The sequence below is a fragment of the Phlebotomus papatasi genome, chromosome 2, assembly GCF_024763615.1.
Source record: "Phlebotomus papatasi isolate M1 chromosome 2, Ppap_2.1, whole genome shotgun sequence".
NCBI classification, from domain to species: Eukaryota; Metazoa; Arthropoda; class Insecta; order Diptera; family Psychodidae; genus Phlebotomus; species Phlebotomus papatasi.
In genome coordinates this window covers 48,179,730-48,202,261 of record NC_077223.1, presented here as the reverse complement: position 1 = coordinate 48,202,261, position 22,532 = coordinate 48,179,730, and the positions used below count along the sequence as shown (strand labels likewise).

Sequence of the window (22,532 nt, the reverse complement as noted above, 5' to 3'; positions counted from 1 at the left end):
ATCTAAGTTTAATCAAACAAGAGAGACAATGAATGGTGGAATCACAGTTTCAACGTTAAAGTTGAGCAACTCTGTGGGACACAGACCAAGAGTTAAATGATATTTTCATGCAAATCGCTGTGATTAAGAACATTTTGTATGATATTTTGAACATGGTGAAAAAGTTTTGGGCATTTGCCAAGAAGGAGGAGAAACCCGATGGAGCAAGATTGCGTCTTATTTACCTGTCTTGAGGTGCCCATGAGAAACTTGGATCTGGCCGGTGGTGGTGGATTTCGATGGACAACCATTGTGGTTGTTCTTTTTGCAAAGAAAATTTATTAACTCGTATCCGAAATTAGCACTTTTCTTGCAGACGTCAATCGGAGAAAAATTCTCAGAAGCAATTCTTTACAAGATTCTTTCAGTAACAGATAGAACACTAAAAATACACACCAAATATTGAATCTTGGGCAAACACCAGAATTTTTTTCTGTGGTGCTTGTTTAATAAAAAAAACGCAAAAAATACTTTTTTTTCACAAAAAGTTGCTGTCTGTCCAATGAATGGGGCAATAAATATGTACACTTGAGAAAATTACAACACTTGGCAAATTTTCTCTCAACACTAAAATATATTCTTTAATGCAAATTGTAGCACATTTCTATTGATTATATTCAACGTGGATTTTCACTCGAGGAATCTATTAGCAGCGCAATAGAGAATTGAACTGCCACTGATACTTTTGAGTTGAGTTCACCCGCACAGAAAAAAAAATCGTGAGAGTTATCACCGTCTTATCAAATTTCACGGGAAATATGAAAAGTCAACTCAGAGGCAATAATTACATGAATAACAGAAAGTTGACTCTATTGTGTCTGCTTCCTATTAGTAATTCAATTCCTCCAATTATCACAAAATACACCTTGTAATGTTTGATTAAAAACATCTAACATCATATCGCAATACTTTGGCGAATTCCGATAAACTTTTTTTTTCTTCTTATTTATGACCAAATTCCATAACTCAAGAAGTAAACCTTAAAACGTGCTATTCGGACGAGAGTTGAGTTTGAACTACTAAAAAGTTGTCGATACAAAAGTACCACTTAATATTCTCAATACGAAGAACAAACTCTCTCGTGTGGACTTTCGTGAGTCTTGACGTCGTTGGTGGATCGTGGTTCTATACGTGATCAGTGGATAGATATTGTGGGGAAATGCGGTGGGGCAGCAAGAATATGATAGCAACTGGCTCGTGCCATGAATTGAAAACATTCAACGATCGACGGTCTTTCGGTTTCATTCGCAAACATTGTCGTTTTCAAATGGATGTTTTTAATCCAAAGTCTTAACCCATTGTAACTTTTGTAAAATAAATACTTCTCTCAGTTTTTTAAATTATAGAATTTTCCACTATAGAGGGATAAATCAGCATTAATAAAAAAAGCAAGTGGAAACGAAAATAATTCAATATATAAAGATGATGCTCATAAATATTTTGCCACATGAATTAATTAAAAACGTATTCACTGACTTTGTTTGCAAAAGTTAAAAATAGCTAAGATTGTAGCATTTTAATCTTATGATATAGAAAAGGAATACATAAAAATTAAATCGTACTAAACCGTTCTTCTGTTCGAACTCATACCGAAAGAGCGTGTATAATTTTTAGATTTGTGATAAAAAGGTTACTGGTGTGATAAATTGGTGTGTTAAGATATAATGGTAATGATGTGTTGTAAAGAAGAAGAAAATAATCTCTTGATTTCTTAACCCCCTAAAATTTCTAACTATCATCCCCAAGGGACCACTTTTTAACTTTTTTCTCGAATGAAACGAATTCTAAAAAATTATGTCAAAATGTTTTCCATCACTCATCCGTCGATCTGATCCATCTAGCTCTCATCACATTTAGAAGCCGAACGGTTAAAGATAGCGACTTGAGACTTTCGTTTGACCCGAAGGACCATTAGCATGACCTTTATCTTCCACCGCTCTTCTTCCCTTTGAAACGCTTTGTCACCACACACAGAAAAATGGAAAATTCTTAAACAGAAATACCCAGGAATTTAATTTCAAATCCCATCCAATGAATGCCAATGCCCTAATTCTAAATCCTTTGATCATTTAGTTTTAGTTGCAAATCTGTAGACATTTTTCATATTCCAGCTAATGCTGTTAAGTTCCCGATCTCTTAACTTGAAAGAGTTAGGGATTCTAGCCCATTTCTTTCGCTCAGAGCTTCTAAACTTAAACGCCTCGGGGATTCACGCCCAATTTAAGTTCCCAGGATCTCATATTATATATTCTTAAATTTAGAGTCAAAATTTTTCTATGTGCATAAAAGAAGTCTATGCTTCAAATTTTTACCTTAAGCATCAAAAAAGTGCCTAAAAGTCTAAAATTTTAAGAGACTTCCAAAAGATATATGCACAAAATAGAAAAATATTGAAAATTTGAGACCTTTTTGAATTATTTTATTATTTTTATGAATATTAATTTTAATTAAATAAATTTCACAATATATTTTATGGACTATAAATAAAATAAAAAAATCTAGCGATAAAATTTATAGGAGAAACTGGGGCACTACTGAACAAAGAGTAGCGCACCGAACACAAATATTTATTTCTAAACTACTTGGACTATGACAATAATTTCTTCAGTGGACAAGGAGTTCTATAGTATCTATGAATTCATACAGATCTCATCGTTTAAAGTCCAATATCTAATTAAAACGTCGGTACCCAGTGTTCGATGGTGCCCCAGTTTCCTCTAACCTTTTTACCACTAAGTAAGAGTGTTATAACTTTTACTAAATACACCCCATTTCACAAATTTAAATTTTTGCTAGATAAATTTACGTTTTTACTAATAAATTATTTTATTTTGGTATTGCTATAGGTAGATGGATAAATTTCCTATAAGAACGGGGTACTTAAAACCCTTTTATGATTAGACAGACATAGCAATAAATTAGAACTCCAGATCAACGCTGTTCTCTTTTGAATATTATGACGCACTACCGATAATATGAGAATAAAGATCTTAATAAACATTAGGATTCAATTTATAGACTAGGGGAGACTGGGGCAAAAAGTCACAAATTGAAAATTTGAAAATTCAATATCTTCCAAGATAAAAGAGATATAGCGGCTTATTTTTTTCCATAGATAGCCTCCATAGACCTTCTTCAATGTCGTAAATTTCTTAGAATTCGCACAAGAAACTTAGAAAATAAAAAATGTTGAAATTTTTAGGCCTGTTTTTGAAATATTTTCCTTGCAGAAGATAACAATTATTACCTACTTATTTCCCAAAATAGATGCACTGGTAAATATTTCCTAAATGATTTGGATTCTTTGAATACGAAACCACTATCAATTTTAGAATTTTACAAAGATTCTTTTCTCCAGAAATCCTTTTATTAAAAACGACCACTTGGGGTAAAAAGTAACAAAAGGTATGGAGCAAAAAGTAACAAAGACCGAAACAATTTCTTATGTCTCTCGGCAAGAAGAAACGTCAAACGATTAGCAGTCCCTTGTTTGTTTTTTTCTAAAATAGCTTGAAAAGCACTTTTCACGTTCAGATACAGAAAACTGTGTTTTAAAAAGGTGTAGAGGAATAAATTTTCTATGAAAATATGTCCTCTAGGTATTTTTTTTTTACTTTTACGGAAGCCCGAAATAAAGCGAATTAAAATGTTATAATACCCTACGCGTGGTACTATTTGCCCCAGCATTTTTGAGAATGATCACAAAATTACCTTTTAGAAAGCAGCTCGATAAATGTATTTCCTTACAAAATAGAGGAAAATGACTTCCACAAAGTTGTAGAGCAGTAAATTTCCTATAAAACTGCACTAATTAGAAATTTCTGGGGCACTCGAGAAACTTGTAAAAAAAATAAAATATCCGTTTTGTGACTTTTTGCCCCAGTCTCCACTATAACTTTCAAATTTTAATTTTTTTAAGTATGACCTAATTTTTTAAAGTCAAAGCAATCAATATAATTTCGTTTAACCATCGTGCAAAGTGAAGAGTTTTTTTTACCACAGATCCCATCAAAACCCCTATTAAAGTGGTCAGAATCTTAAAAGGAATCAATGACGCTTCGTGCATACAATGACACATAAGGATGCAACTAGCAGTGATTCGAGTGATTCCATTGCTAATAAACAGACCTAAAATAATTACTTGATTTCTGTTGCGGTCTTGTTTGATTACAAATTTGGGTTTTCCAATTTCCACATCAAAATAACCCGCTTTGGTTGTATATGGGAAAAAAAACTGCTGTAACTGACATTTTGTCTCTTTCTGTGCAAATATTCGTTAATTTTCGAGGATTGCAAATAAATTTCAATACTTATAATTATAATAATACACAAATAATTTTACAGAAAATGTGGCAAGTTTTGGGCGCAATATTCATTTGTTGTTCAAAAAAAAATTGGTGCCGCCAGAACATTTGCATTTTACAGCCACTCCCGTATGTCGTGAAATCCATAAAATAATTCATACACATTGTTGTTTTCAACACATGGAAATACCCAGGGAGATGGACAATAGTTCGACGACCGAATTTGACAAAGGAACAGTATGTCCAGTATTTTAAAAGGTCCTTAACTTTTTCTCTAATTCCGTAAAAAAAATTCTTTGCCTTTTGTCGCCCATTAAGTACTTTTAATTAAAATTTTCTTGTATTTCAAAAGGAGCTTTACTCAACACCTTTTCGCGCTCATCTCTACGACAAATAATATATGAATGAACCTCTGCTATTTCCGGTCTTGTATCGACTTTCACCGTCTAGACTTTTCCCCAGAGACGCATTCTTGCTATATCCTCCAAAGTGGTTTTCTTTAAGTATGGGTGGTTATAGTTTTCACACATATTTTCATCAGATTTGAATTTCTCCCCAAAATTCGCCTCTGTGAGGACGAGTGCGAAGAGAGTTGATTTAGTTAGTAGTCAGGCGTCTTCTATAAGAATTCTTTGATTTGCTCTCGACTCGAAATGACTGGAATGCTATACGCAGATTGTACTTCTTTACTCCTCAATGAGACCTCGTAAATCATATTGAGACGAAATTATACTTGAAACCGAGAAATTATTCCTTTTTCCCATTTTTCCCATAATTCAATAGACCATATTTTCTTTCCCTGCGTCTGGTGTTCTCTTACTAAATTTGCCAGTTTTTTATGTGGCAATTATCGCACCGTCTTTTTGTCGCCTCTTAAGAAATGAAGTTCAATATAGAACATAGATAAGGAAAAAAAAAGTGCAAACGTATAGACTTGAGGGAGAGATTGCTGTTAAATCTAATTGAAAAGTGTGACTGGTAAAATTGGAGCAACAATTAAAGTTGATATATATTCACATAATGAAAAGAAACGCTATTGCAAAATATGTGTCTCAAACACAAATTTAGTTTGAAAGGTTAATGTTCTCACAACTGCTTATAACTCAATAAAATAATATTCTGGCATTACATTTCAACCATTTGTCTCTTTTGCATCAAATGTTGTAATTGTTTAGTTCGAAGTAAATTGTTTTATTGTATTCAATCATTCTCTCTACTTTGTTATAAGCACTATTAATAGAAAGGGCATTTAAAGATTATTTCACTTATTTGAAAAACGTAATACAAAATATTTTGGTATTTGCCCAAACCATTAGACTAATGGTGAAAATTATAAAGTATGGCATATAAATTCTTGAAACTCTCATCAAATATTCCTCCATGACGTCAAATGAACTGGCAAATTTTGTATATTCTTTTTAATTAATGCCATTGGGGTGGGCTTGGTGTTGCATTTCCAAGAAGAGACATTAAACCGAGACTTGGCGAATATATAATCAATTAATTCTTACTCAGCGGTTCCCAAAAGAGTACAATTGATGCCTCCACTCTTGACATAAACCATACATTAGCATCTAATCAGGAAACATTGATAAATTGATTTCTATTATAGAATTCCTTGAGACCCAGTGAATTTCTTTACCAATCGATTCCCACTACACTCAGAAAAAAAAAGAGGGTGCGATTAACTTTTTTTCCTCGTAACTTTAACACTTTTTAGGTCTAAAAATATATCAACATTTTTTAATGTTAATTTTACACCTTTTTAAGGGTAAAATTAACATGAAAAAGGGTAATTTTAACCCCCAATACACCTAAAAAGGGTAATATTTACACCGATTTCGGATCTATAATGCAGGGTAAAATTAACATTTCCCGAATGTTATTTTGACTTTTTCGGATTTCTCTCAGTGTACATTGCCAATATTGGATGGTTTTGTGTTATTTCTTTTTTTTTTTTCAAGAGACCATTGTTGATAAAAATGTTTTCGCGTTGCGATCAATGGAAATTCCTTTTCCTTAGTTGTCTCATTTTCTTTGCACCGCTTAGTGTTCAACTTAATTTATGCATTTCTGCGTGTCTCTCAGTGCCTTTTGTGAAAAAAACCGTGCAAATGGTAAGACGTGATGTTTTCACATATAGTGAGGACGGCTAAAAGTTGAGAATCTTGGCGCCAAATGCCACACATCAGAATTAGACACATTTTTTTTTCTTTCACTCACGACTGCGGATACATTTTTTCGCATCCTAAATGGAAAAATCTTTCACTCCAAGCAATAAAGATGCTACTGAGAAGTTCATTTAACCACCCACCGGTACTTCGCAAAAGAATGTTTTTTTTTGTTGTTGTTGTTGTTCTCACAAACCAACCCAAAAATACTCCCATAAAAATCGTGAAAAATAAAACTGAAATCTCGCAGATTTGTATAAACGAATTGATTCTGAGAATTGCGGGTGTTCTTTTCTTCCTGAAAAATATCCCAACCGAAAATATCCAATAAGTAAGACGAATTTATATTTTGGAATCCTCAATGCAGAAAACTTTTAACGATCACCACCAGAAAAGACCTAATCATGTTATTTATGTGAAATGCTGTAAAATTCGAGACATTACAGATGATTTAAATGATCTTCAAGTGGGACGTGTAAAATGATGCGTAAAATATCGACCAAAAAAAAAAACAGAAATGTTTATCGTAATTTCTTGTCTCACCCTTCTTGACTGTTTATCCAAGATTTTCGTATTTTACCGTGACTCTATAGTGTACTTCCTGACCAATGTATATATTTGTACATAACATATGTTTTTTTTAACACTTGTCGTCCGATATTGCCCTCATTGACCAATCTTGACTTTAAACCTATGACTTCAGAGCATGACTCCAAATAAATGTTATAGCAAATCATTTAAGAGATAGTTAGATGGATAAATTAATTTACTTGGTGGAATGTCTCTATCAATCATTTTCAACAGAAATGACCAATTTCAATATAATGAAAATTGGTATCGGTCGACAGATGTTAAGGAAGGAATATTTGTGCATTGTGGGTGTAAAGTTGTGTTAAATATTTGTCAAACAATAAACCTCGTTTTGAGTGTTTTTGTTCTTATTTTAAACTCTGTTGATGGATCGTTTCCAAGCATTGATTATCCTCTTTATTTTTTCCTAATGCGTTTCAATTTTCAAAAATCCAATGTCACATACATATTTGAAAAAAAAAACATTTATATAATTTTACGGAATATGTTTTAAAATCAAAAGAATTATCATCAAAACTATTTATTAGAGTAGGGGAGACTGGGGCCAAAAGTTACAAGACGGATATTTTATTTATTTTTTTACAATCTATCCGAAAGCCCCAGAAATTTGTAATTACCCCAATTTTATAGAAAATTTACCGCTCTACAACTTTGTGAAAGTCATTTTCCTGTATTTTGTAATGATAGTGGCATATTTTTTTAATTGAATAAAATTCAATCGATTGAAATTTCACCTCTTACTCCTTCAAACTGAAATAAGATATAATTATCTCTTTCTGTCAAATAAAATTTGAAATTTCAATTTTATTTTCAATTTCAAATTTCATTTTAGAGAAAGAGATAAAAATATCTTATTTTAGTTTGAAAGAGTGAAAGTGAAATTTCAAATGATTGAATTTTACTCAATTGAAAAGATGTGCCAGCGCCATAAGGAAATTACACTTATAGAGCAGTTTTTTAAAAAGGTAATTTTGTGACCATTCTTAAAAATGCTGGGGCAAATAGTACCACGCATAGGGTATTATAACATTTTGATTCGCTTTATTACGGGCTTCCGTAAATGTAAAAAAATACCTAGATGTTTCATTGGAAATTTATTCCTCTCCACCTTTCTAAAACACCGTTTTCTCTATATGAACGAGAAATGCGCATTTCAAGCTATTTTAGAGAAAAAAACAACCCAATATTCTGCAAATCGTTTGACCAATGCAAACAACAAGCGGTGATACATGGAAATAACGTTTCTTTTAGCCGTAAAACATCTGAAATTGCTTCGGTTTTTCTTACTTTTTGCCCCATACCTTTTGTTACTTTTTACCCCAAGTGGTCGTTTTTAATAAAAAGATTTCTAGAGAAAAAAGGCGAAAGATTTATTTGACATTTGAAGAGAAGCCAGAGTTAAAGATTTCTAGAGAAAAAAAAATCTTTGTAAAATTCTAAAATAGATTGCGGCTTCGTATATTAAAAGAATCCAAATCATTTAGGAAATAATCATCAGTGCATCAATTTTGAAAAATAAGTGGGTAGGGTGGAATAACCGGCTATCGCCATGTTTAGGAAAAAATTAAATTCATTTAATCATAACTTTTGAATCCTTGTTACAAGATAAGTCAAATTTGACAAAAAGTTACTTAGATGTATTAGCTCTAGATACGTGAAAACAATAATCCTTGAACATAACGCTGGACTACTTAAGAAACTGATTTTTATTAATAATGCAAAAATAACCATTTCGTCGCCACTTTTTACCACTTTTCGCCAGTTTTGTAAAATTTGTAACCACTTCTCGCCACCCACTTGAAAAGAACCACACTCGGTTATTTTAGGCAATGCTATGGAAAAGAATACATTCACCATTTCTCTTTCCTTGTGATCACTTTATTATTACTCTCTTTAAATGATTTTTCTTCACTTTTATTTGAGAAATCAAATTATGGGGCTTTTGCAGAAAGTAAACAATGCAGATTTGACAACTGAGAATGTACGAAGTGAAGTTAGCGTCGCCTATTGAAAAGATATGACGACAGATGGTAAAATCAATTCCAGAATATTACCACTTCTCGCCATGCCTCATTTTTATACAAAAATAATATAAAATGAAATATTAATTGACTAAATACAAATTTTATGTATTCCACAAGTGCAATTAAATATTCAATAGACAAATTATTTACCCATATAGGTATTTTTGGCCTGATGAAAATTTGACGACACTTAGTACATTTGGTAAGAGATTTTGGATTCGATGCACTTGCTTAAAATATTGCTCTAAAAAGTGATCAAAATCGTGAATCCAAAAGGAATAATTATTATTTTTCGATTCTATGCGTAGAAGCAGAAACAATACAAAAAAATTGCGACTCATTTATTTCATAAATTGCGAAAAATAGTGATTTCAATGTAAGTGGCGAGAAGTGGGGCACTGGCGAGAACTGGTGATTCCACCCTAATAATTGATATCTTCTGCAAGGAAAATATTTCAAAAATAGGACCAAAAATTTCGATATTTTTTATTTTCTAAATTCCTTGTTTGAATTCTAACTAAGAGACTTACGACATTGAAGAAGGTCTACGGAGGCTATCTATGGAGAAAAAATTAAGCCGCTATCCTGGATTAGAAATTTTAGATTCGTGACTTTTTGCCCCAGTCTGAGTCAGTTGGAACGGCCTTGGAATTTCCGACAAAACTGAACTAGTTCCAATCAGTTTTGAATCGGTAATGTACCGATTCATAACAGATAAATAATTTTTATACGAAATTCAATTAAATTACTCCTGAGGTGTATTTTGGGAAATATAATATTTTGAGTGATTTATAAGTCAGTTCAAATCGATTGTGAACAGGTAATGAACCGGTTATTTACCGATAAGTAATTTTTGTTCGAATATAATTTTTATCACTCTTTAAACTATTTTGTAGAATCTCAGTGATTTATGTATCGATTCATATCGGTTGAGTTCCGGTAAACGGTAAGTGATGCGAAAGTACTTTTAAGGTACAGGATCTAAATCACGAGTTCGAGCATTTCGCAAAGCCTGGGACACTCTACCGCCCTTTTTTTAGTCATAGCTTTTACTTCAAAATATGATAAAAACACGCTTTTCGTAGTTTTTCATTCGTGTCACCACAGCTGCGAGAAAAAGCGGATAGCAATTGACTGAAACGACAATTTAGCACCTGGGTTTAAAATAACCTTCCACCAACTAATAAATCAATTGAGCCGTATGGAAGACATTTTAACCTGACGATGAGTGAATTAGCAATTAAAATGAATAATCTCATACAGTGTCTGCGTGCAGTCGTCGATTGCGGAGGCTCCAATTGGTGTAGAGAGTCATTTCGGGGCTCGGTGCTGATGCCCTTCTGAATTTGTGTCGAGGAGGAGCAGTTTGCATCTTCTTTCCTCTAACGCCTTTTTTTATTGTCCTCACCACTCTTTAGGCAAAATCACATAAGATTGGCAATTTAGATAGAGGCTTTGTATTGTCGTTTAAATTTAAACAGAAAAAAATCCACTTTTACACAATGCAATTCATATGGAAATTTCACTAAACGTTTGATGATTTCAAGAGGAACACCTTCACTTCTCAACGAATATTGATCCCACCGTTCGAGTGTGATTGTACTAGGAGTTCAATCATCTACTTTTATCAATTTATAGATAAATTGACAAACATATTCTCAATAACTTTGAGTATCTCTAAGAATACAGAAAAAAAACCCTGAGCAAAGATCACAAAAAAGAACTATTCAGCTATCAAATTTTTAACGCAAGTACGTTATGAAATAGCAAAAAGATAGTGAAAGAATTATGAATTGAGGAAGATTGGCGAGACTGTTGCGCGTAAATATCACTAAGATGTTCTTTAAGCAACTGAAGCTATAGCTTCGTGGAATGTCCAGAGGAGCCGATGGCGATTCAGCGAGGGGCTTCTTTGAATGTGTTTTAGCGATAAGATTTCGTGGACAAGATCTTTTACAGACACAAAGAGACTCTCTCTTTGCCGGAAATATCTTAAATTCCTCAAAATGATTTAAAGGAGAAATCCGAATATTTCACAGAAAAAGCAAAAGGGTAAAATTAAATCGCAATGTTTTCAAAAAGGGTGAACTTTTTCATACTCCAATCTTATAAGAGAGTTTCTTACTTAAAATTGCAAATCAGTCTGTTTAACATGTTTTCAGATATTTATGATAGTTTAATTGTAGTATAATTCAATAATTCACAATTCAAAAATTTAAAGTGTAATTCAATAAATCTAATGAAAGACTGTTCTTATATTTTATTACTGTATGAATTATCAAAACCATAATTCAATATAATTGCCCAAGATTAGATTTTACTTAAGTCAGATATCTGTAAATTTACCTTGAAAAACGGTCAATTTTAAATGATAAGGTCTGTCCAACAATGACACTTTTCTTAGTTTTCCCAGTGCAAAAAAGTTGTATAATTCAAAATTCAAGTAAAAACATTTTTTTTTTGACTATTAAAAATTCGTCTGTATTGCACAGTCATAAAGGGAGCAATATTACAATTTATTTGTTTTAAATAATATAATTTCACTGTCTTATGATTCAAAGAATTATACACTCCAATCCTAAGGAAATGTTATACGGGCTTCAGACCTAAGACATAGCCATATGGCTTAACTGTTCTAATTTCTTATCAATTACGATTCTTTGGAAAAATTCATCTTAGGATTGGATTTATTAAGGATAAGAGACCAATAAATTCTTAAAAAGCAATAAAATTACTCGCTATTCAGGATTTTGAGACCTTTGGGAACTGGGCTAAACCTCTAGTCTGAAGACCGCCTTAGGGGAAAGCACGCCAACTTTCGACGATTTATGCTTCGTACAAATCATTTTTTTCAATGTCTTGTAAATGAATTTGGCCCATTATAATATTATATTTTAATAGCTAGTCCAATGTCTCAAATTTTCAGAAAAGAACTATAGGTGAAATCTATAAGGAACATAGAGAAAAAGTTGAATTGTCCGAAGCTTGAATCGTCCGAAGGTAGCGCGCTTTCCCCTATATAGTTTTTGATTTTTAAGTCTTTAAATCAGCCGCATAATGCAAATTCAAAGCTCTTACAAAGATCTCTAATATAAAAACTTCAAATTTCTTTAAGACCTTTAGCTGAAACTCAACAAATTTAACAATAAGTCATCAAAGCTTGAGTGGATTAACTTCATTTTCCCCCATTCGTTCAAATATTTCGTTTTTGCGAAATTTTGAAAATAAATTCGAAGGTTTTTTGACTAAGAAACTGTTTAAATTTTTTAAATATGTTTTGAAGCGTACGTAAAGGATACATCTCAGAAGAGATCTCATTAATTTCTTTCAAAAGTATGTTACATTAATGCCAAATCAATATCAAATTTAATTATGCCAAAATTTAATTTAATTGAAATCGACCCCGAATAAGTCTTCCTAAAGTTTGTACCGAAACAAGGAGACGTGATAGTCTAAACTAGATGTCGTGGCCTAGATCTAGTCTAGATCTAGTCTAAACTAGACGTGTCAAGGCCCTATTAAGGATAAACGGGTAAAAAATAATGAATGAATGTACAAGTACATCATAAGAGATTTCTTTAATGTACTTCCTTAATCCCGAAAAAATATCTAAAATAAATATTAATAATAATAATATTAATAATAATAATAAAAATAACATCTTCCCATAGAAGAATAAGGGCTTTTGCCAAGAAAGTTTCTTTTACAACGTTTCCAATGCAATTTTGATTTAAACGCTTTTAGTGGTAATTTTGATAAAAAAAATTCAGAAAAGTTTAACTTATAGAGTAGTTCAATGAATTTCTCCTTAAGAATTGTACAGACACAGACTGATTTTCTTTATACTTATTCAAAGAATATACCAATTAGTAGCAAATTTAAAGAAAGCTTTGGCAATAAAAATCACGAGAGTATTTCAAGCGATCACCATCTGTAAACAAAGAGAGTGCTTCTTGGAGGCTCAATTCATTAAATGTTCTTTTAAACACAAGCAACAGAAATACAGTGATTCTAAATTTAGTCACAAATTTGCCAAGTGAGCAACATATAGGGTAAATGTGCCAAATTTCGGCATAGTTGCATGCAAGCATCAAAGTGTCAAGTTTGAAATGAAATATTTTAAATACAAATTGATTTTTTTTCTTTTTTCTTTTGTAAGAGTGTTGCTTGGATCCTTGTAAAGAGTTTACCGTCTTTATTTACTCTAAAATCATTCTTAATACATTTTAAAATGAGTAAAGATATAGACATAGCTTTGGTGCCCTATTTCGGCCACCTTCATTCTCATAGTTCCTTGCCCTTCGGGAATTCTTCCATTATCTTTTTCACGTCATCTCGTTTGTCGAAACTACATTTTTTGCTATTCTTTTGCATTGTATAATGTCTAGAGTACGTAAAATCTAAAAGTTCATGGAAATTCGAGGAACAAAAAAAGTGGCCGAAATTGCAAGCTGGCCGGAATTTGGCACACTTACCCTACCTACTGAAGTATTACTTTTTTCTGTAATTTTTTTCCACTTTAATTGTTGGGAAATACTATTTTCTTTACCTTATTTGGCTCTTTAGAAGTTTGCACTGGCTCTTCAACAATACACTGATTAATTTTATTTATTGCATTTAAATGATTTTGAGAACTTTTTGGTGTTTTCGGGGAATAATTTCCTGGTATAGATGTCACATTATTTGTCACATCACTGCGATTGCATAAACTCTCACGATTGCCCATATCTTCTATAATAATCTTCACCATTTCACACGATCACCACATTTAATATTATTGGCCGAACTTCCGTGCGATCGAGATAAAACTACCAGAGCAACTGATCTCAAGCACATTCCATGAGAGACCTTCCGTCTTCCAATTTGAGGTGTAAAGTGATTTCTTGTGAGGTGTTAAGTGTAAACAAATTCAAAAAAAAAATAAGAGAGGATCACGTGCTGTTCCTCTAAATTTCCGAGCTCAACTAACAATTGAGTGTCTGGGAGAGATCCTACTGAGGCCAAAAGTTTGATCATCATCAAATTTATATAGTGTATAAAAAATGTCTCATGTTTTTCTATACCCATTTTCAATTTGGGAAATTTGTATGTGGTAGTATTGATCATTCGATTTGTAGCCGAAGAATAGCAATTTGCCAATGACTTCATAAATTTTGCTGATATTTTGAATTTTAAGCACGATCGCTGGGTGAACTGTGAGTTGGCAAAGAACACTGACGTATATTTGTGGGAAAAAGTGAAGTTTCCCAGAAATTTCACTTTAATATAATTTCATTTGATGGGTGATTAAAATCTAATGATCTCTATATGTAGTTCGTTGAATTCAGAAATATCACTCCCAGAATTCTCAATAAACCGGCAGTTTGATTGAAAATTGCAGGAATTCCCGTGGGTTATTGCTCAAATAAATAATATACTTCCCACCACCAGAGATTGTTTTCTTATAAAAACTCATCGGCCATATGAATGAGAAACTGATCCACTCTCGAGGTGACGCGATCACAAATATTTTCAATAAATTTTCACACACCAAAGATATACAATTTATTTGAGTGAGGGATGAAAGGAAAATAACTCAATAATTGGGCAGATGCCACTTGTTGTGAATCACTCTTAAATATTCACCAGAGAATTTCAGGTGGATCTCTTATTTTCATAACGTCATGAGAAGATCACATCACGTAATTGATGCCGAAAATATTGTTGAGTTAACTGACAAATTGAATAAGAATGCTGTTTTATTGATGAGAAGATTTATCCATCAGGAATCTGGATTCATCTGGTTATTCCACAAGAAAAGGTGTTAGTCTTTTATACATTCTTTTAAAATCTTTTGGATTTGTATTATGCTTTGCGTGTTCATATAATATGTCGTAATATGTAACGAACTGCAGTCAACTGATTCAGATTAGCTTATCAAAAGTAGTTTTTTTTAGTTCTACAGTTATTTATATTTTTAAATTATTCATTAATAGATTTCAAATTTAAGTACAAGGAATATAACAAAAGCAGGGTGATCGCCTTTTTTTAGATTAGATTTGAATGATGCAATATTATAGAGAGGCCTGGGACTAACAACATCGGGATTACTGATATAACGCAATTATTATTATTATTATTATTTATTTTAATCAAAGCTGATAGGGTCCGCCCCTCTTACATACATAGTTTGATTAGAGGAATAAAAAGAAAGTTACAAGCAAAGACATATAAAATTAATAGGCAAGAAAATCAGAAATCCAAGATTAGCCCTACTCGATCTGGTAGAATCTAGCAATACCAGCCAGTGAGGATCTGGCATGCAAGGGAAGGGAGTTGAACAGGACAACTCCGTCAACAAAAATTGTTCGCGATAGCTGATTAGATCACATTAATGATTATAGTCTCTTGTCGCAGAAACTTTGAAAAGACTACATATTTTTTATTACATTTTTTTTTTCAGAATAAAATTTTTAAATTATTGAAGAATTCTATGTGGAAAATAAGGGCACTCACTGGATCAAGTGAAATTCTTACAATAAAGTCTATATTTAAAACGGGGTGACAAGGCGTTCCATGCTTAGCGAAATGGTCGAACACGTAACTTCGATGCTACATGTGATTTATTGATTCACAAAAAAATTTTACCGGTTCATAAATCACTCAAAAGATCGCCCAAAGTAGCTGAAAATTAATAGGATTTATTTTCAGACAAAAATTATTTATGAGTTCATAATCGGTTCATTACCGGTTCATTACCGATTCATTACCGGTTTACAGCAGATTGGAACCAGTTCAGACTTTTCTTCAGAAATTTAGTCCAGGAACTCCAAGATCTTTTAAACGAGCCCAGATCCGTTGAGAAATACACTCGCTTGAGCCTTTCATATACTCAGTCCCGGGTTTATGCACTTAAAATTATGCATGTTTGCCTACAATTGGGAGTAAATTTGTGTAATAATTTTTGAAATACACCTTTATGTCGACCTTCAAGAAATCTCCTGAAAGTATGCAAATTTTCTCAATTGTTATTATTAATCGTATCGAGATATTGTATTACAAGGTAATCATTTTTACAATGTCAATTCTCGTATTGGAAGAATCTTCTAAGTCCAAGCACCTGTCAAGTTGGCCTTTTGGAGCTATTTGAAGCCAATTCCTAAATTGATCTCGGACTCAGCTCACAGTGCTCCAACGAAAAAATTTATTTAAACAAAAATTTAGTATATTTTATCCCTCCATACGGAAAGGTATCTTATAATACGGAAAAACTTCTCACTTTTTAAATACTTAGCATAACGATCACGAGTGCAAAAAAATTCCCATACGAATTTGTATGTGAAAGTAAGAAATTGGCTTCAACTTTGAAGGCCACTCGCCGGGAACTATACACCGAGAAAAATTTGGATGGTATTTTCTACAAATCGTGTCTTTAAATTCTACTGCCTCAAAAGATAGTAGAAAATACCATCCTCCATAGAAACTTTCCTTTAGAATCTACCATCTTGACATTTTAAAATTTACTATCCTATATCCATGCAATAGATTCTACAATTTTTGACAGTCCAATTTAATATCGCGTTTGCTGGGTGACTTTTTTACTATCCGGCCATTAGAATTTTGTATGGAGGATGGTAAATTTTATCATCCACATTTTCTCGGTGTAAGCTAAGTCCGTTTGTAAACCGCCTGGAGCGTCTTCCCGTGATGTGGATGCTTCTTCCATGCTCACGGAGTTGCTGGGCGAAGGCAGTGCATTATATTACGTTATTATTACATTTGAAAATTGTCTAAATGAGACATTCAGACCTTTGCACCTGGCGGGACTCCAACTCACAACAACTGTGAGTCAAGCCAGGAATCGATCCGCCCAAGAGCTAACGGTCTTCTTGCCTATTGCGCCACTACTGAGATCCCCAATTTTATCAATGCATAATGCCATTTCGCGTATATTTTCGGTCCCGAAAATGTGCATAATCCCAGAATTGAGTATAAACCTTATAAATTTTTGACCTTGAAAAACCGTTACTAATTATTAGGAATGAGTCAACAGAATTCATGAACGAAAAACATCGCACGACGACGTGTTTTTCGAACAATCCTCAAAAAATATGGTTTTGTTGGGGAAGGAGGTGGGGGACAATAAGGAGTGTGCAATAAGGTCATCTTATGGGGGGGGGGTGGCGAAGATCCCAAGTCTCTATCTCTAACCGTTTGAGGTCTAGGCCTGGTAACGACCGGATGAACAGACTGACGGACCCACCGACAAAGACGTCAAAAAAACTCGAAACTTCTGATTTCCTAATTTCCTTAAAATAACCCCTTGGGGTGTAAGAAGTCGAAATATATCGCTCCTTGGAAATTACAAGGAGCCAACTAATTTTCGGCCATTTTTCAAGAGACAGCATGAAAGATTCAATTTTGTGTAAATAAGTATCTCAATTTAATGACTGAACAAAAACAATTTATTTCTTTTCTATTTGTATGAGCACTAATGTAAACATCGAAACTTTTATATTTTTACCTTTCAAAATATGTTTTTCAATGAGTTATCATCTCCTTGTCGTTCTAAATGATGCGCAAATTTTGCTGAAATTTGAATGACAAGGGATCAACTTGCTTGAGTTAGTCCACTGTTTCACAAAAATTTGAACGATGAATATATTTTGTGCCCCTTTACTTCAAACAAAATTATGCAAGTAATCAAAAAGATTAAAATTTTGAAAAACTTTTCTAATAACAAAATTTAATGACTTTTATATCATCTGAAAATTTATTAAATTGTCTTTCTAAGTGCATTGGAATCTCAAAATCGCAAAAAAGTGAGTTGACCCTTTGTATTTTCCAAGGAGCGATATACAGTGGGTGTCAATAGTTTGTTGCCTAATGCATGTTTGAGAAAACAAGTGAAAAAAATGATAGAAAAAAATACTTTTTCAAATTTTTCTTTTTGCAGATGAGTTCCCTGTAATCCGTAGATATTATTCATATTTTTCAAAAAAAAAATTAATTTTATTTCATATCAAAAATAATTGTTTTCCAAAAGTTGGTCATTTTTGAAAAATCAAATGTTTGTTGCCTCATTTAAAAAACTAATTCAAAATGGTCAAAACATGCAACCAACTTAATGTAAACCGGTGACATTTTGAAGTCATGTCATTTGAGAGGCAAATGGTGGATTTGTACATTTTTAAAGTTGACAATGGTATATGATTTTTCAAAATCTTATATGGATCATTTTGTCCTTATAGTGTCCAATCCTAAGCCTAGAGTTTTCCAACTATCTTTCCTAATAAAAAATTAAAGAAGTTAAGCCATGTGGAGAAATCTTATGTCTGAAGCCCGTATAATGAAGATATGTTAAGCCTGAGTTAGGGCAACGGGGACCATATGCATAATTAAAATATCCGTGGTTTTGGATCACAATTGGAAATAATGTTTTTTTTTAACTTTTTTTTACTTCTGCTGATTTTAATTAGGGGAAACTGGGGCACCACCAAACACTGCGATTTTTTAATCGGATATTCGACTTCAGAGGATAAGACCTATAGGAAAGGCACTATAGGGATGCTTGTCCACTGAAGAAATGGTCGAGATAGTCCAAGTAGTTTAGAAATAAAAATTAATGTTTGGTGTTACCCCGTGTTTACTGGTGCCCCAGTTTCCTCTATGTGTGTACTAGAGACCTGCATATCCGACCCGCACCCGACCCGACCCGCGGGTACCCGCGAAAACTTGCGGGTCGGGCGGGTTTTATCTATAAAATCTGCGGGTCGGGCGGGTCACGGATAATTATCTCGAAATTTTCGGGTATTGTTTAAAAAATTATCCGACCATTTTTTTGTGGAAATAATCAAATATAATTGTTATATTATTTTGACAAAGTTTGACAAAACGAACCGACAGAAAACATGCTCTTTACGAGATTTTCCTCAAATCTTTGAATATCTTTCAAATTCGTGAAAAGAATCACATATAGCATTACATATCCTCTGTTCAGAAATGTTCTTGCAAAACGAGATAAATTCTCTGGAGATTCTTATAAAACCATTATGCTTTGAACTTGTTAAAAAATTCTTGATAACGGTGCGTTATTCGACCCTAAGTATCAATTCGAATTCAATACTATTCATTAGGAACTTCAGTGGCCCTAACTCTTATTTCAAGGAAAATATTTTTGTTAAAAGGATATACTTTCTAAGGATTTGTGGAAAAAATATGAAAAATCATAGAGAGAATGAAATGATAGAGATAAGATTTGTTTTGGGAAATTATTCCTTGGGTTCTTCTCTAAAAACTAATCTTATGCACCAAAAACTTACGATGTACCGTTATGAGAAAAGAAAGCAAGTTTCATAAAATAATTCTACAGATTTCTTAAGAACCTCCACCTCAAGATATCACAGAAACTTGGCGTAATGGACTATAAGTTTCTTCTGGAGATATGTTTAAGATCAGAGGGTCAATCCAGGAGGGGAATTCTGTAACGCTCTGGCAATGCCATATGACAAATTGGGTTCGAATCTTTGGAGAGCTTTTTCGAAAATGCGATTCTGTAGCCGTGACATTGCCATTTCAGCTCACGTGGCATTGTCAGAAGTCACATATTTGAGATTTCTGACAATTCAAATGACAATGAATTTTGTTAAACAAATCAACCAATACGTACTGTATTTTCATAAAATCATCAAGTAAAGGGATTTCATTAAAAATTCAATGAATTGCATTTTAGAACTCATATTATATGACAAAAAAAGCTCAAAATTACAGAATTCCCCTACTGGTCTCCATTTCGATTCCGGGTGGAGACAGGAATTTTTCCTATCTCCACTGAGTGAGAAAAAACTGGGTGATTTTTGAGTGTCGCTTGCTCTAATTGACGATTTTCCGTACATAAATACAATTAATATTAAATTGAAGTTCGTAAAATTCTCACAAAAAGCATAACTTTATATTGTCAGGAAAAACCAGTTTCTTTATGGGCAACTAGTGTTTCAATCGTCTTTAAAGAGTAAAATTATCGAAATTATTACTCTGAGAAGCCGAGCGCACCCTTAGAAAAGATAGACAGTAGAAAATTGGAAACGCTTTTTCTCAAAACCTTTTTTCTCAGATTTTCTCCAGCGATCAAGGAAAAAGTAATTAACATCTAAAGTTTTCTTTAAAAACATTTGAAACGTTTTCTTGAATAATTCTTAATGCATAAAAAATGAATAAAAATATAGACATTCTTAAAAGTACTATTTTATGGACATTTTGAGTGTTATTCTGAACACTTTGCTTGTAATTTTGGACAGCTGATGTTTCGTGATAGGACGCCCATTCTCTGTCATTTGTTTTTCATTAATTTCTTTTCATAATACTGCACGAAAAATCATGAAAATCTTCAAATAGTGCTTCCTTTAATATACTTTTAAAACTCTACGAAGTCAAAAATTTCTTGCAAATTTTGTAGTTATCATCACTAAAAATATTGTATTGGAACTCAAAAAAGTTATAGAATTTTCCGCTCAAATTTCCAGACTAAGATCTGCTTCAGAGGATAAAAGGTCAATATGCATAAATGATTATCACAAATAATTGGATCTACCATAAATTGTTCTTTTTTTATAAATTAGCAAATTATTAGTAATGTCTCTTGGGGCAACTTTGAAATAAAGAATTAGATTCCTTTGGAACATTGCATTGTTGGAAAGAAAATTTCATGTGACGTATGCAGATTTCAGAGTCCAAACGCAGAATACCAAACAGAAAATTAAATACAAAATGTATTTCTTTGCTGAATTTCCTTTATTTTTTTCAATAAAATTTATTAAATCTACGTGAAGCACTCGAGAAATGATTTTCCAAAATAAAATAAATCCATTAAAAGTATGCATAGGACGACTTGCATCGTTTACAAAAATATTCTCCTGAACATCATAGGATCATAAAACTTTCCATTATCCCCAGAAATTATGCATTTGAATTACTTTTGAACATGTCGACAACTCAAGAAATCCAGTTCTCTCGCCATCACCACTAAAAATCTTTAAGATATTATAGGAAGAAATATTTTATTAAACATATTTTATCCAAATAACAGTACATCGTAGGATGTTAGTATGGTGTTGGGGAATCAGTGGCGCAATAGGCAAGACCGTTGGCTCTTGGGCGGATCGATTCCCTGGCTCGATTCACTGTTGTGAGTTCGAGTCCCGCCCGGTGCAAAAGATCTGAATGTTAAGAAAAAGACATTTTCACTGTGATATAACGTAATAAAAATGCACCGCCTCGCCCAACAACTCCGGGAGCATGGAAGAAGCATTCACCACACTACGGGAAGGCGCTCCTGGGCGGTCTACAATGGACTTCGCAGATTCTTCCAACACGGGATATAACGCATTGTAAAAATGATTACCTTGTAATAAATATCTCGATACGATTAATAATAATAGTATGGTGTTAATGTCGAAGGACATTCTGTGGAGGGGGACTCAAGGAAGATTTTCCTAGAAAAAAACTATATCCCTATTTCTTTTTCCCCTGTGATTTTCTAGTTTTTCCATTTAAATCGCTGATCATCCTTCAAATTCATGAAAAGGATTGTTTGTAAGGACACCACTCCCATATATAAAAATTCTTCTGAAAAAAAGAGTAAGGATCTCTGAAGATCTTAGGATGCTAAAAGTATCGTTATCTAGAAATTATATACACAAAAAAATAAAAAAAATAACATTATACCGCAGAAAATTTATGTTCTTTTTATGCTATAACAATATTTATGAAATAGTATGCTGCAGCATATATTTGATCACTATATTTACTCATTTGTAACTTTCATAGCTTTTCTTGGGTTATTGGTTTATCTGCTCATTTACTCTTTACTCTTAATCTCTCCATTACATTGTATACAATGTGGCCAAATTTAAATCACTGATAAATATTTTATTGTACTGATTTATAACTGCTGTTTGAGTAATATTTTATCATTGCGAATGCACTATACCAATAAGTATGATTAGTGAGACTTCTCTTCTTGGAGTTAATTGAACTAAATTAATTCTGCTCTTTTCGTAAATTCCACATAATATTTTATAAATATTGTTATAGCATAAAAAGAACATAAATTTTTTAAAAAATGTTAATTTTTTTGTGTATGTAATTTCTAGATAACGATACTTTTAGCATCCTAAGATCTTTAGAGATCCTTACTTTTTTTTTCAGAAGAATTTTTATATATGGGAGTCGTGTCCTTACAAACAATCCTTTTCATGAATTTGAAGGATATTCAGCGATTTAAATGGAAAAACTAGAAAATCACAGGGAAAAAGAAATAGGGATATAGTTTTTTTCTAGGAAAATCTTCCTTGAGTCCCCCTCCACAAAATGTCCTTTGACATTAACACCATACTAACATCCTACGATGTACTGTTATTTGGATA

General features: G+C 32.7%; 1 protein-coding gene across 3 annotated transcripts in view; it reads right to left on the bottom strand.

Moving 5' to 3' along the window:
- The window catches only part of LOC129801414 (NAD(+) hydrolase sarm1), a 61,303-nt gene that overhangs the window by 35,968 nt on the left and 2,803 nt on the right, over positions 1-22,532 (bottom strand). The window contains exon 1 of one of the 3 annotated variants that reach the window (XM_055846394.1): positions 13,679-14,125. The exons of 1 other annotated variant lie outside the window; for it this stretch is intronic. In XM_055846394.1, coding sequence (XP_055702369.1) covers positions 13,679-13,879 — 201 coding nt within the window. In that variant the 5' untranslated portion in view covers positions 13,880-14,125. Of the gene's footprint in view, positions 1-224; positions 2,118-13,678; positions 14,126-22,532 lie in introns of those variants that run through there. One more of the 3 variants, XM_055846395.1, reaches the window with a different exon arrangement.